This window comes from Macadamia integrifolia, chromosome 13 (assembly GCF_013358625.1).
Source record: "Macadamia integrifolia cultivar HAES 741 chromosome 13, SCU_Mint_v3, whole genome shotgun sequence".
In the NCBI taxonomy this organism is placed as follows: Eukaryota; Viridiplantae; Streptophyta; class Magnoliopsida; order Proteales; family Proteaceae; genus Macadamia; species Macadamia integrifolia.
In genome coordinates, this window is record NC_056569.1 from 4,482,094 (window position 1) to 4,496,163 (window position 14,070).

The window sequence follows — 14,070 nt, forward strand, 5'->3', positions numbered from 1 at the left end:
TTTGTATCCAGATTGGCTCATACTCTGATTCAAACCACCAAGTAAGATAAGACCACGCTCATTTTCAAGTGTTCAGTAAACCCTAGCTTCATCTTCTGGATTGGACAATTGGAATTTGGAAGTCCCTATAGTGATACTCTTTCAAGAAACAAATGACAGTGTTGGAGTACTTAGAAATGGTCCTATCTCCATGCTTCATTGTAATAACCTTTTGGAGTAGTTAATAAACCTTAGCCAAGTCACCCACTTGGTCAAAAATTTTGGCGACACTATCCCAAATGTTCTTGGCAGCAGTGTATTTTCTCACAACCTTCTTCCGATCTCAGGTTTCATAGAGAATATCAACGAAGTCATTACAAAGCGAGGCACAATCTAAGTTGGTTGTCCAACTTCACAATAAAGATCTAAGTATTTGGGTTATCAAAAGTCATAGGAGTATGATGAACACTAATCGATGCACTGGCTGAAACTTCTCCAAGTCCACTGTCTTCAGACATATTGTAGAGAAGGAAGTGAGGAACCACACACAAGATGGGGAGTACACATTCTACCCAAATTTTCCTTCCCAATACTCAGAGACAAACCTAACAAAGGAGTAAACACATAACACAAAAAAAATCCAAATCAAGGCACACTTCAAGGGAAACAAGTTGGTTATAACACTTTAAGAAACCCAACCAACACATCTCATGAACCTAATATGGCTGGAATCCAACACAAATTGAACTTTGGAAGCAAGCAAAGCAAAAAACAGGGGAGGCAGTACCTTCAAAACAGTAGAGAAAATGAGTTGTGAGCTCACAACTCCATCCTCCTAGGACCGAGAGCCTGGAAGCCTTCTAGGGAAGCCTTGGGCGATCCAAAAGAGGTATATCCCACCTCCAATAGTTACCGGATGAGAGAGTGAGAATTCCCAAAGAAGAGTTCATGGTAGCCATTGAAAACCGTCTTTTTGTTGTTATGAACTCCAAACAGCTCCAACCTTCTATTTATTCACATGCAATCTCTTCTTGGGTTTGCTTTGACCTTCTTTCAAGCTCATCTCATTAGTGTTCTTCAAGCTTTTCACATAATTATCTCTTTCTTGGAACCCCTTTGTAACCTAAGGTTCCAAAAAGAGGAAATGGAAGGGGGAAACTCGTAATTCAGACTCTCAAACCAAGACCGTGAGCTAATACCAAGTTAGAATACAAAGATTTTGAGAAACCAAGAGAGCAAGAGAGCAAGAGAGAAGAAGAAGAAGAAGTAGGAGAAGTAGGAGAAGGGTTGGAGAAGAAGAGGAAGAAGAAGAGAAATAATGGTAGAATGCTGTGTTAAGAGAATGATCTCCCTAACACACATATTGCTTCACTAATATATTATATGGAAGTACACAATCCTCCCTAGGGAGGTAAAAAGGGGAAAAAGAACAAGTAACATAACTAGTTCCCAAACTACCCTTAGTACATAATCTCTAACAGAATGTAGACTAGAACAGCTTCAAACCATAACATGTAGTTAGATACACCATTAAGTTCGATATAGGTGATCTGAATATGAACATTATCAACAGATACTTTAGTTTCAGCCATCATACACACAGGTAGAATAGGGATTGGATAGAATTTAAACCTATAGCCGACGAGAGGGAACACCAAATCAGCAACCAAAGAATAATAGCAGAAACTAGACAGGAACAAGTCAAAAGCACAGGAGCAATAGATAACTTGATCGAAGGATCAGATGCAATGGTAACAAGGACCTGAGAAAAATACTCACAGTACCGAGAACTCAGAATTTTGGGTGATTTTCCACCAGGACCACCACCAAAAAACAGGAGGTCAGATGGAAGTCAGAAAGCTATCGAGTGCTCTTCCAAAAGGGGGCAATGGTGCCCCAAATATTGAATCAATCTACTGGACAGATCCACCAGAAACTGAGAATGCGATAGGCTGGTTTTCCGTCAAAAACAGAGTATCACCCAGCCTTATAGAGAAAGTATATTGCAGCAGCTCAAGCGCTCAAAAAGAGCCAAGATAGGTGTCGAGTGGTCCTCCCAACAGTATGTAGTCCTCGAAAGGAGAGAATCAGAAAGCTGCATGAAAGATAATTGGAAGATCAACTCTTTTTTTTTTCTCTTTCAATCCAGAATAGGAGTCGGCAGCAATAATCTTCATAAAAACTTGATGATGGTGGACAGCCCTAGTTTATCTTTGTATCACCACTAACTAGTACACTAGGGCTGTAGCTAGTATAAAGGCAGCATAGGCTGCTGCCACAAAAAACTGAGATCACTCCTTGAACGGACTATCAAACCAGCATGTGAAAGAGATCGATTACTGGTTCTTAGAGCTCTGATACCATGTAATGATAACCAAAGATTAGAAGCCAGTAACCGAAAAAGAGTCGCTCAAACTGGTAGAGAACTGCAGAATCGTTGCTCTAGCAGTGCACCCCACCCCCCCCCCCCTACCGCTCTTATATATATGATAAGCAATGAATTACAAGGAAACAAGGAAAGTAATTCTTTGTGCAGCAAGAAGCAAGAAAATAAAAAATAGAGGTTTAGTCTAATTAGGAAATAGAGATCTAGCATAACTAGAAAAAAGATAAACCAAAAGCTAAGAAATAATATCCAGCCACGAAAGGGAAAGTCCCCTTATTGTGGTACACATTAAAATGTACCCCCACAGTACAAAAGGTCCAATCTTTAACACCCTTCTTCTCTACATTCTGTTTTCTCTACAAGTACTAATTTCTGTTGTTATCCTTTCAAGCTTGTTGGAAGTTGTCTGGTACTGAGATTTGGAAAGGTTTTAATCTACTGTTATTGCTGGTTATGTGCTGTTACACTGAGGTTCAAAATAACAGACCAAGGGACCACCAACTAAGAGTTGGCGGCAGCCCTGTTTTGGGGATCTATTTGCTGAAATCGATATATGAGATACAACTATACAAGGGAACCAGGCCATAAGATTATCCTCATCTCTTGGGGTGTTACAGGGCCTCCAAGAAGGATTCCTTCGGCCAGCCTTCTGTGCTGATCTGATCCCTTGATCTACTGATACAAGAAATCATTTGAATTTGGGTTACGGGTTCTAGATTTTACTGTTTTAACTCTTGACTCAAATCTGGCTGTTCTAACATTGCAGTATTCTGGGGTTTACTTATTCTAAGTTTCTAACAGCTAATGATCATTGACCAGAATCTGACTTCCATTGGATAAGGTTGACTTTGACTTTATCATTAACCTAAATTCTGCTTTATGGTTTTTCTTGACATCCTGTTAATCTGAGCCTTGGGTCCATCCTATCTAACCCCACACAACCAATTGCTCTCACGAAATTGGGCCAAAGAAATCAAAGGAAAGTTCACCATCAGGCTTTTCCACCTCATCCCCTAAGAACCTCCATTATGGGTATGTTAATTCACCGAAACAGTTGGCTTTTCCACCTTATCCCTTCTTTTAGTTGGGCTTCTGGCCCCTTGCTGTTGTCCCCTCCTTTGAGGGCACCTTTTGGCTCCCCCCACCCCCTCTTCTCCTCTGTATATTTTTTTCTCCTTGTTAATGAATTTATTTGCTCCCCCCTCGCCCAAAAAAAAAACCGAAACAGATCTTTGAAATATTCTCCACTGAAACAGTACTTCAAATTTGTGAACTCACAGAAATATGCATACTTCTTTTCAGTCTTCATTTTAACGATATATTCCTTTTCTTATTCATTTTTCTTTCCCCAATAACTATTTTCCCTAAATCACAGAACTCCAATTCCTTTTCAAGCAGGGAAGCCAAGGACAAAATTTTCAAAAATTGACCAAAGCTCATCATTTGTTCAAGAAGAAAATGGAGACTCAAACAATAAACTCACCTTCTTAAGAAAGTCAAATTTTCAGAAATCAGCAAAATATTGGTAACATGGTCACGTGTCAATCTAATGCAGTATTTTCAATCAGGGTCACAGGGTGTAGAAAGCTGAACTTGAACCTGAACCAAGACAATTCAATCTCCAGAAACTGGACCGAATTAAAGTTTCCCCTGAGCCTAAGCTTGATTTGACGTTTACAAGTTGAAGGAGAGTTTGATAAAGATTGGTCTATGTATGCTTATTGACACCCCTCTCCTCTTACAAAGTTTAGATACTCTACTAGGAAGCAGTTCTCCTTGAACGGCTCATCCATTATGGAATCCATGGATAACAGAAATCTCTCCAAATGGCAGGTCAGAATGGGCTGAAATTGTGTGGACAGATAAACCCCAAGGTCCCCTGCTCACATGTCAAGTTTATGCCCAAATGGAATTGGTGACGTGACAAAATAAAGCTCTTAAATTCAATAGCAAAATTAAAAAGCAACAATTGAAAATATGAGGGGAATAGGCCAATACATAAGAGGGTATATGAATAAGTTAAGTCTGAAATTTTACACGTGGCCAATTCAGGTGTCCAATGACCGTATTTTAGATAAACCTTCCACATGGCACAACTAGGTGTACGGTCAAACCTCTTGACTGTGAAGTCCAGAGAAACTTTTCTCCACTAACTATAGTCCACACCATCAACTAGCAGACCAATCCGACCAAATTATTTTACAAGAAAATTATAAAATATAAATAACAAAGAACTAAATAGATCAAATAATTTGATTTCATCTGATCCACTAGAATTACGTAACCAGGATATATTCTACAAGATGCTAACGGCATTGATGATTCAAAGGTATATGGATAAAATCCTGGAGAAAAAAAAAAAAAAAAAGAGGAAAACAATGATTGAACCTAACCGTATGCTGGTGGATTGGCAATTATGGCTTCTGCTCTGAAAGGGATACCAGAATCAAGATCAGGATCCTTGCATGCTGGCAATAGAGAAAATATGATATCCTTTATTTGCTTGCGCTGAATAGGTATTTCAGACGGTCCAGATGGCAAGAAGCCTTTGTTCTTGACCATGTCTGCACATAAGTGAACTATATTACCAGAAAGGAAATGGCACAGTATCCAGTGCATCAACTTCTGGAAATTAACCAAAAAGAAATTTATAACATTCTACCAATAGAAACCCACAAGAGAACTGCTTCAATATTCAACAGAAGCTATATAAACTAAGAAGGGAAAAAATAAATAAATAAAATGGAAAAATGGAGAGGGAAAGAAAAACAGTCTCTCCTGCGAAGCAGGGGGTAAGGCTTCGTACATTTGCCCCTCCCATACACTGCAATAGCGGGAGCCACGTGCACTAGGACAATCTTTCTTGGAGAGGATAAGAAAAACAGTCTCAATTACTCTACAATCAACGAAAGCAAAAGATGATGAAGCAAAAGAAGGAAGCATGGGAAAGCTTCTGAGGTGAAATAATGATATGACCAGTTTATTGGCAAATTGAGCTCCGATGAAATCCAGAGAGAACTATAGGGGCGGAAATTTTTTGAACAAGACAGGCGAAAAGAAGAAACTTGCACAGCCTTAGAAATTTTTACGGGGAACAAAGCACCCAAAAGGCATGATTCTCAACATGAAAGAGTAAGTAAAGATCGTTCAGGTTATAAGTTGGAAATATTGTGGTTAATGCTATGCAAACTTAACATGCCTTTTTGTCTGAAATGCATCTCAGGAAAAAAAAAAAAGGCAGCATGCACGTGAACCATTGTCATCCCTACAACTTTAGATTAGATACTTCAATTCAACTGTATAATTTTCCATTTGAAAAAGAATCCATGATAAGCCCAAAATATCGCAAAAGTAAACAGATATTCCAATGGACAAATGGACCACACAATAAAAATACAGTTAGCCAGTGCATAAAAGAACAATAAACAAAGGCATAGTTTCAAATCCTCGCCACATACTTAATGAGGTTACTAAAAAAGGTCACATGAACAATAGGAAATAGGTGCAAACCAAATAGAAAAGCAGAATTTTATCTTGTTTCACAGCTATGAAGAAAAAGGATGGGAAATCCTCTGCAATCCTAAACAGCTCAACAACTATGCACTTGATACATATGAAAACATGCAGAAGTTCCAATTTTCCAAATCCAAGAGGCTACTTGTTTGTGCTTAAGGAGAAAATGTAGGTCACTTACAACCAGCGAGAACTTTTGGATCCCCTCCTAAAGGAAAAAATTCCAACCCAGCTGACAAAACAAATTCTTTGAAATTTGCATGAGTTGCCAACCTAACACGATGCCCGAAGTCCTGCGTGCAAAAATGAGTGTCCCTCAAGTAAGGGCAAAGGAATCTTTCAGATATGTCACTTTAGTAGTTCAAAGGGGGGGGGGGAATATTTAATAATAAAAGTTCAAACATCACTTTTTTTTTTTTTTTTTGGTACAATTGAAACATCACTTAGTAAGAAAAGAAATAACATAAAAAATTCATGCAATAATTAGTCAGTCCTCAGTAAAAAAAAACGTGGCAAAGTTGTGAAATCCCTATTCAAATTATGATGAAAAGTTCAAATCCTGAAAAGATTAGGAGATTACAATTCCACTGAAAATAAGAATGTAGCAATGAAATTGATACCCAGGATAAAATAACATTAAATAGAAAAAAACACTTGAAAACCAGATCTGGAATAAAAAATGAGAATTTCTTTCCCAAGATTAAAGGTGCAACTAGATCAGATAATGGTCCTCTTCTGAAATTAAGAACCTCACCTTAGCCAAAGCCAAAGGCTAAGAAAGAAAAGCGCAAATTATGAGCAACATTACAACTAACTCTAGAATTGGAATTTCACATAAATCTTAGAAGTAGGAGATCAACACGAATGGATCAATAAGCTAAGTGTGCTCGCTTTGCAACAGGAAAGTAACAAAATTGCAGAAATGATTAAAAAGGATGGATGACCTAATCCAATTGGTTGTTGAAGAATAAACTCCAAAAGCCCTTGCAGAACTTGAAATTGAAAATCCACCCAACCCACGAAGAGAATAATCACCCTCACATAATGAAGGGCGTGGCATAAAAAAAGCACGTAGACTTGCAAACACAAATTTTTCCATCAACCACACAAAAAATATGAAGTACAATACCCAGGTAACATATCTACAACTTGACTAAATACCGATCAATGTAAACCAACCTAATCCTATAACTTTCTTAAACTCATTATGAAAATGAAAATTAACTCTATTCATCTTCTAGCTAGCCTGATTGTTTAAAGACTAACTATTATCAACAGAACTCCATGAGGATTGCACATGGTTGTTTCTTCCTTCCAGGAAACATTTTCACAAATTTAGGCTCTGATATTTCAGGCTGACTAACTTTTGGTTGGGCTTCTAAAATGGAACTTAATTCTGGATCATGCCTTCCAGCATCCAACAAGCTCTTTTGGGCCTCTCTGCATTCTGCCTGCATCAAAAAGTTTATACGCAGGTTTTGAACAATTAGACACTTCTTGGAGCTCCAGGAAAAGTCTGCAGTAATTAAGTAAATGTGTTCCAATGGAAAACCCACCAGAACTTGTGCCTATTATAAAGCTACAACTTGGGAGACTGAACATTCAAATCATTGACAATTATACAATGCATAGAGAGAGTCAAGGATATAAGTATCGGTATCAGGTGTTCGATCAGAGGGGTGATTGTCAGAGACACCATATTGGAGAGATGCAAGATACGCATGGTCAAGAAATGCATGGATATGATTATAATACATATAAAATACAGTTTTGAAACATAAAACACCTTATTATGCAATATGTAAATATATATCAGCTTGACGACAGGATTCGAGTCCTTTTCGCCTAATCTAGTGATGCTTAACACCCCCCCCCCCAAAAAAAAAAAAAAGAACTGCAACTTTACCTCTTTTTCTCCCATATCTATTTTCAATCCACGATTTGAGCACTCTAAATCCCCAAACTTTGTTTTTTTGTTAGGTGTGATGTAGACACCCATACTGGCTTCCATTACAAATGGAATAAAGACAGCCAGCCCAACCAGCCTTTAGGCTGATCAAGCCAGCCAGCTGGCCCTCATTTTTTGGTCCTATGCTGGTCCATACATGCAGACATCAAACCAGCATAGATGCCCCTTGACTTGAGCATGTTTTACTTCCCTAATTGGTCTTCTAGAAGAGCCCCAAGCAGACATCGATCCAGCCTGTCCAGAAGCTTCTTTTGTGGCCTGTGATTCCTTATACAGCTATAAATTGTCTTCCTGTGTTTGACTAGTCAAACCTCAAGTTAGGCAGGTCAAGTATCCTTCTAGAAGGTCCTTGTTAATGTCTTTTATGTTTTCTTAGTCTACAAGTCAATAATTAGTCGCAAAACATGTTAGTTTCCTTTTTTCATATACTTTCCTATAAGGTTAGTTTCAAAATTGTAAGGCTGTGCCTAAGTCTATATAAGAAAGACCAACGTACTACTTTGAGAATTAATGAAGAACTATTGAATTGTAGCCATTGCTCCAAACTTCCTGATTGAGATAGCCACGGGTGAGAGGCCCAAGGCTGAGATTGCCATATCCCACCCACATCTATCCCAACTCCATCTGACTCTTCTTATTCTTACTTTCTACTTGTTTGATTGCTGTGAGAGTGTGTTTGAGTGACCGACTCAAGCTTGTTTGAAGTTCAGAAGCATCATCAAAGGATCAGATTGAAGGCAGCCAAGAGGAGGATCGAATTCAGTCAACTGTAAGAGTTTTGGCCCCAATCGATTTCTTCTATATCTCTCCAACCAGCCACCTGTTCAGGAAGCCCTTCAGAGGGTTTATAGGCCATACTTGGAGTAACACTCGTCCAGGTTTTCAGCCCTGTCTATCCAGCCAAAATCAAACTGCAGCTTTTCTCTTGTTTCTCTGCTGAACCCTAGTTCAGCGAAGGGGTCTGTTGCTGTACTGCTGCACTGCTGCACTGCTGCACTGCTGCACTGCTGCACTGCTGCAGCCTGGATTGGGGATCACTGGGAGGGTTACTCAGACCTATTTCAGACCTTATTTGGATCAGGTGTGAAGGTTCTAATTCCCCCTAACTTGTGAGTTCTAATTCAACCCAATTTGAGGCCTTGTATTCTCTCTACGACATGTTCAACACTCTTAGACAAGGTACTATTACTGTTGAGGAATACATTTATAGGTTTAATGATTTGCTCTCACGTACAGGTGTCTATCATGAGGCTGAGGAACTGCTTATATCTCGATTCAAGTTGGGACTAAGCCATGAAATCCCTGATAAAATTGGGGTGACAGAACTCCCAAATTTGAGTGCATGTATCACAAAGGCCTTAGAGGTAGAAGACTTGATTAAATCAGCCCCTAGAAGATATAACCAGCCCACTGAAGTTAAAAGGACTTTTGTGCCAAATAGGCCTAGTGGACTCCCGACCCAAGCTCCACAAGCTACATAGGACAAGGGTAAAACACCTATGGCTATTGAAGGAGTAATCAAGTGCTTCCATGTAGAGGCTTTGGACATTTTGCCAAATTTTGTCCCTACCGTCAAAACACCAACTCTGTCATTGCAGCACTTGAAGCTAACCCAATTATGCAAGTACACAAGCCACAACTTGACGATGATTGGTTGCCAACGCCACCACTGAAGACAATGATGAAGGTGCTGAAATTGAAGGAGCAACAGATGATCGTGATATTTGTACTCTTGAAATAATTTCTAGCACTGAAGAATTCCTTGACGAGCCCAAGACTAAAGATGAGCAAGAACAAGTAAAAGATGAGCTAGAAGACGATACCATGGACACACCTATGAAGATGTTGAAGTTGAGCATGTGGATTACGTCATTCCCTGAAATACCTTGAGGATCATCAGCCAGCCTCTACGATTACATCCAAGTGATCAAGGAATTGCCTGAATTCTTTTATGGTTTGTTGATGGATGTACACCATGTGGGAATCATTCTTACACTCTACAGCTCGAATTTTTTCTAAGAGGGGCCAAGTTGAAGTAGACCAAAGCTTGAAGAAGAAGAGTAAAACAAGAGTCTAAAAACACTATTCATGCATTACTGTTCACATAAAACTGTTAACTGAACAGTACTTTTGGGTGAAATCTTCTATTCTAGTTTCTTATTTAGTTCACTTAAGTTAGTTTGTATTTTCTTATTGAGCAAGTTAGTCTAGTTAGGCACTGTTTGATAACACTTCTGCTGTTTCTAGAGCAGAAACGATTTTTCACGTTTCTGGGAACAGAAACGGATTTTTTGGTGCTTGATAAACATGCTTCTCGAATTGAGTAGGGTTGGGTAGATTCCTTGGGTCGGTGTGCGTTTTGCTGGGGAATTCGAACTTCAATCCACAACAATGATTCACTAATCGATTCATGAGGGTCCGGAGAGAATTGGAAGTAATTCACAAAGGAATTGACGAATGTGAATTTAAGGCTTCCACTAGCAAAGCAAAAATTCAGTGTATTCCTTCTCGTTTCCCTGGAGAATCTTCGAACTTTGGAAAGCCGTCAGGAAAGGTAAATGCTAGGTTGGGACTTGGGAGATGCAACTTTTCATTGGGGTTCATCAATTTTTTTGGCCCACAAGTTGTTCCAAGAAACAAAAAAACAAGTCTGACTTGTTTCGTCAAACACATTTCTAGACACAGAAATGAGCATAAATTTCTATTTATGTTTCAAAAAACAGGTGAAACAAAACAGATTTATCAAACAGTTTTTGGGGTGTTTTTCCGTTTCTGAGCACAGAAAAACGGAAAAAACACGCTTCTAAAAGCGTTATCAAACAGTGCCTTAGTTTCTTATTTTGTTAGTCAAAGAAGTTTCTATTTTGTAACTTAGGTTAGTTTCTTTTTCGTGTATAATTGTTAGTTTCTAATTAATTCTTACTTTGTTAGCAACTTAAACACAAATTAGAAACTCCTAATTCAGTCCATTAGTTTCTTTTTTTCTGCTCTTTTTTTTTTTTTTTTAATGTCCAAGTTAAGGCTATTTAAAGCCATTGATTATAATGAAAAAGGAGAGATTGAAGTTAATAAAAATTAATTGTTTACTCATGGCTGAGATAGCTATTACCTTGAGGGGTGAGATGCCCATTCACTATTTCTTCTTCCCCCTTCTCAACCCCACCATCGAATTCTCTTTCTTTTCTTATTTTTCTTTTATTTGTTTGCTGTGAGAGAGTGTTTGAGTGATTAAAGCAAGTTTGTTGAAGCCTAAAAGCACCATCAGAAGACCAGTTTGAAGGCCTATAGCTGTTGTTCTGCAAAACAGCCATACAGTTTCCATTTTAATTCTTCGAGTATAACTTCACAACCAGCCATCAGTTGAAGCCCTTCTTTTGAAGGATAGTTGGGCATTACATGAGGGATCTTTGCTCCAAATTTGAGGTTCATCAAAAGCTGAAATCTCAAGATATTGAAAGTTGTCAAAAGTTTCATGATTCATGTTGACAACATAACTGTCAATTCAGCCATCCAAATTGTCTCGTCTTTTAAGGGTTTGTTGACCTATCTAGGACCTTCATCTACTCCAAGTTTCAGCTCCATCTAAGCTACGGTTTGTGAGATCTCATTTTTCTCTCTATTCAGCCAGATTTTTCAGATCATGCCTAGGATTAGAATCACTTGTCATCCTAGTTCTACATTAATTTCATGAAGTATGCAATACAAAAGTGTCATATAGAGAAACTGGGTAACACAAATGAGAATGTTAAGATCGATGTACAGCAAAACTAAGAAGGATAAAGTAAACAATGATTATATTATAGCTGATCTAGGAGTTGCCCCAATTCATGATAAGCTCCAAGAAAGTCATTCTAGGTGGCATTGCTACTAGGTGGCATTGCTATGTTTAACAAACACCTTGGGATACACTAATAAGGTGAACTGATCTTTTTTTTCTAAAGGTGATGCAGTTGCACGATGGACTTAGGAAAGAAATATCTTTTGATTTGATTTTCTATTGTTTTAAAAATAATTTCTTTTTAAATTAGCTAGCTTCTAATTTTAGAATAGTTTCCATTTTCAAGTAGTTTTCATTAATTGTTTGATTTTTCCTTTATATTAGTCATGTAATAGAGAAGAACTCAGTTTTAGATTTGAAATTTTGATTTGAAATTGGATGTTTACTTGGCCGAAGCTTTGGCTACCGTGACTCTCTCCTTTCTTCTCTTTCTATTTTCTTCTTCTACTTTTCTCTTCCTTTTCTGGTTTGTATTCTTTTCTCTGTTTCTGGGCGGTAGTTGCAGTCCCAAACAAAGGGATATATCTCCCTCATTCTTGATCTGCTTGGACTGAGATTTTCGTGGAGGGTTTTCCTTCCCTAGGCGACCCTAGCCCTAGAATCTCGTCTCCAGAAGGTCGTTCTATCAAGAGGTTCAAGACCAAGTTCAGATCTGGTTCCCTATTACCGCCAGATCTGAGTCGCAGGGACAATACAGCTCCTCTTACTTCTTGTTTGAAGTGTTTATTTGTCGGAGTCAAGAGACCCTAAGGCTGGCCTTCGATTCGAAGTTCAGGTCAAACCAAGCTCTATCAAAGGAGTCCGATCGATCGGAGTTTTTTTTTCTGTTCCGCTGGTTTCTGGTTCTCACGATAAGAAGAAGAAACAGGTTTTTTTTTTTTTTTTTTTTTTTTTTTTTTTTTTTTTTTTTAAGAGTTTATTCCCTGTTATTACATAAAAGCCCCTGTCCTGAAATTGTGTTCTAATATTCCTCCCCCTCACTTTAACAATTACACATTACCCCTCCTCTTCTACTTTTATATTTCAGTTTGACCCTACTCTTTATTTTCCTCTCTCTTAAGCTCTTAAAATTGTTTCTGAAATTACAAGAATACAACCATTGCATTGAGCTTCTTAGTCATTCTGGTGGGCCCTAAGTGATCCAATTCCTGATTTTGGGAACCTGGATCCGCATCAAAAGGGATCAATTTTATTAAACAAAGAAGAAAGGAAACATTACACTGGCAGCACCCAGAAAAGAAACTAGGAATGAGGGCCCCACCTTCGGCATTGCCATCATTAGGGGCACCTACCCCAAAAACTATAAGCAAGCAAATTAACTTAAAAATTTTCTTTGATCAAGAGAGATGGACTGATCTGACTCAGATTGAAGGCACTAAAAGAGTTAGGGGCAGGCCTAAAATGAACATAGGAGTAGTGAGGAAAGACGTGCATAGTTTAGGTTTAATCCTTGATATGATCTCGAATAGAGCTGATTTGAGGGCAAGAATTCATGTAGTCAACCCCATTTAGGTCGGATTTTTTGGAGTTATTCTTGTGTTACTCTCCTTTTACTTTCCTTTTACCTTTTTTCTATTCTGTATTGTCATTGCACAGATCCATGTAGCGGACCCTATTTAGTTGGGATAAGGCTACAATCCAAAAGAAGAAACAACAAATTAAACTTAAGCATAAGCTCATAAAAAGGAGAATAGGTCCAAACAACCTGCAAGTGTTTACCAATGGCAACAAATGGCTGCACATCACCCCGCGTACCAACAATGAGCATTACTATTTGAAGTGGTGGAATACATTGAAGGTCTGTTGGATCCAGAGGTTCTTCATCAACAGCTTCATGATGAACACTTTCAGGTACAACATCAGCATTTGGAGTTTCTACATCCACAGAAACTTCAAATTCTACAGTCCCATCATCGTTCACAGTAGCTATTCGTTCCAACAACTTGCGCTGCAAATTGTGAAGGCATATTAAGGAGCAAAATGAATCAGAATCACAAAAAAGTTTTAATGTTAAAGGGCAATGAGGTATCTCAATAACTGACAAAAAAATTTGAACAGAATGCAGAATCGCCTGAGAAGAACAACCACCACAAATAACAGAATCCTCAATTCATCAAACATTGACAGGGAACATAAGAAATAACTAATTAATAGATATGGCAATCGAGAGCCACTCTGGCAAGCAAGTTTCAATCAGGGATTTATCAAACAGAAAATACTGTTATAACAAGGAAATTATAAAGTCAAAAGCTGGATACAGAATAGGCTCATGATAATTAATTTACATGGGTTACAGTTACACCATACCAAAAGCTATTGTCCCCTATCCAGTAAAACAATCAAGGGGAAGCGAAGAAGATTTCATAAAAAATAACCAATTCAGACCTACACAATTGGATAGGGAGAGGAAAGGAAGATCAGGATTTTTTTTTTTTTTTTTTTTTT

At 38.2% G+C, this 14,070-nt stretch overlaps 1 protein-coding gene across 2 annotated transcripts in view; it reads right to left on the reverse strand.

Moving 5' to 3' along the window:
- LOC122059273 (sterol 3-beta-glucosyltransferase UGT80A2-like) overlaps positions 1-14,070 on the reverse strand; it is a 65,616-nt gene that overhangs the window by 31,895 nt on the left and 19,651 nt on the right. Inside the window, exons 3-6 of one of the 2 annotated variants that reach the window (XM_042621976.1) lie at positions 13,331-13,573; positions 7,243-7,329; positions 6,060-6,171; positions 4,759-4,929 (exon numbers count right to left, since the gene is read on the reverse strand). In XM_042621976.1, the coding sequence (XP_042477910.1) occupies positions 4,759-4,929; positions 6,060-6,171; positions 7,243-7,329; positions 13,331-13,573 (613 nt within the window). The remainder of the gene's footprint in view (positions 1-4,758; positions 4,930-6,059; positions 6,172-7,242; positions 7,330-13,330; positions 13,574-14,070) is intronic. The other variant, XM_042621977.1, reaches the window with a different exon arrangement.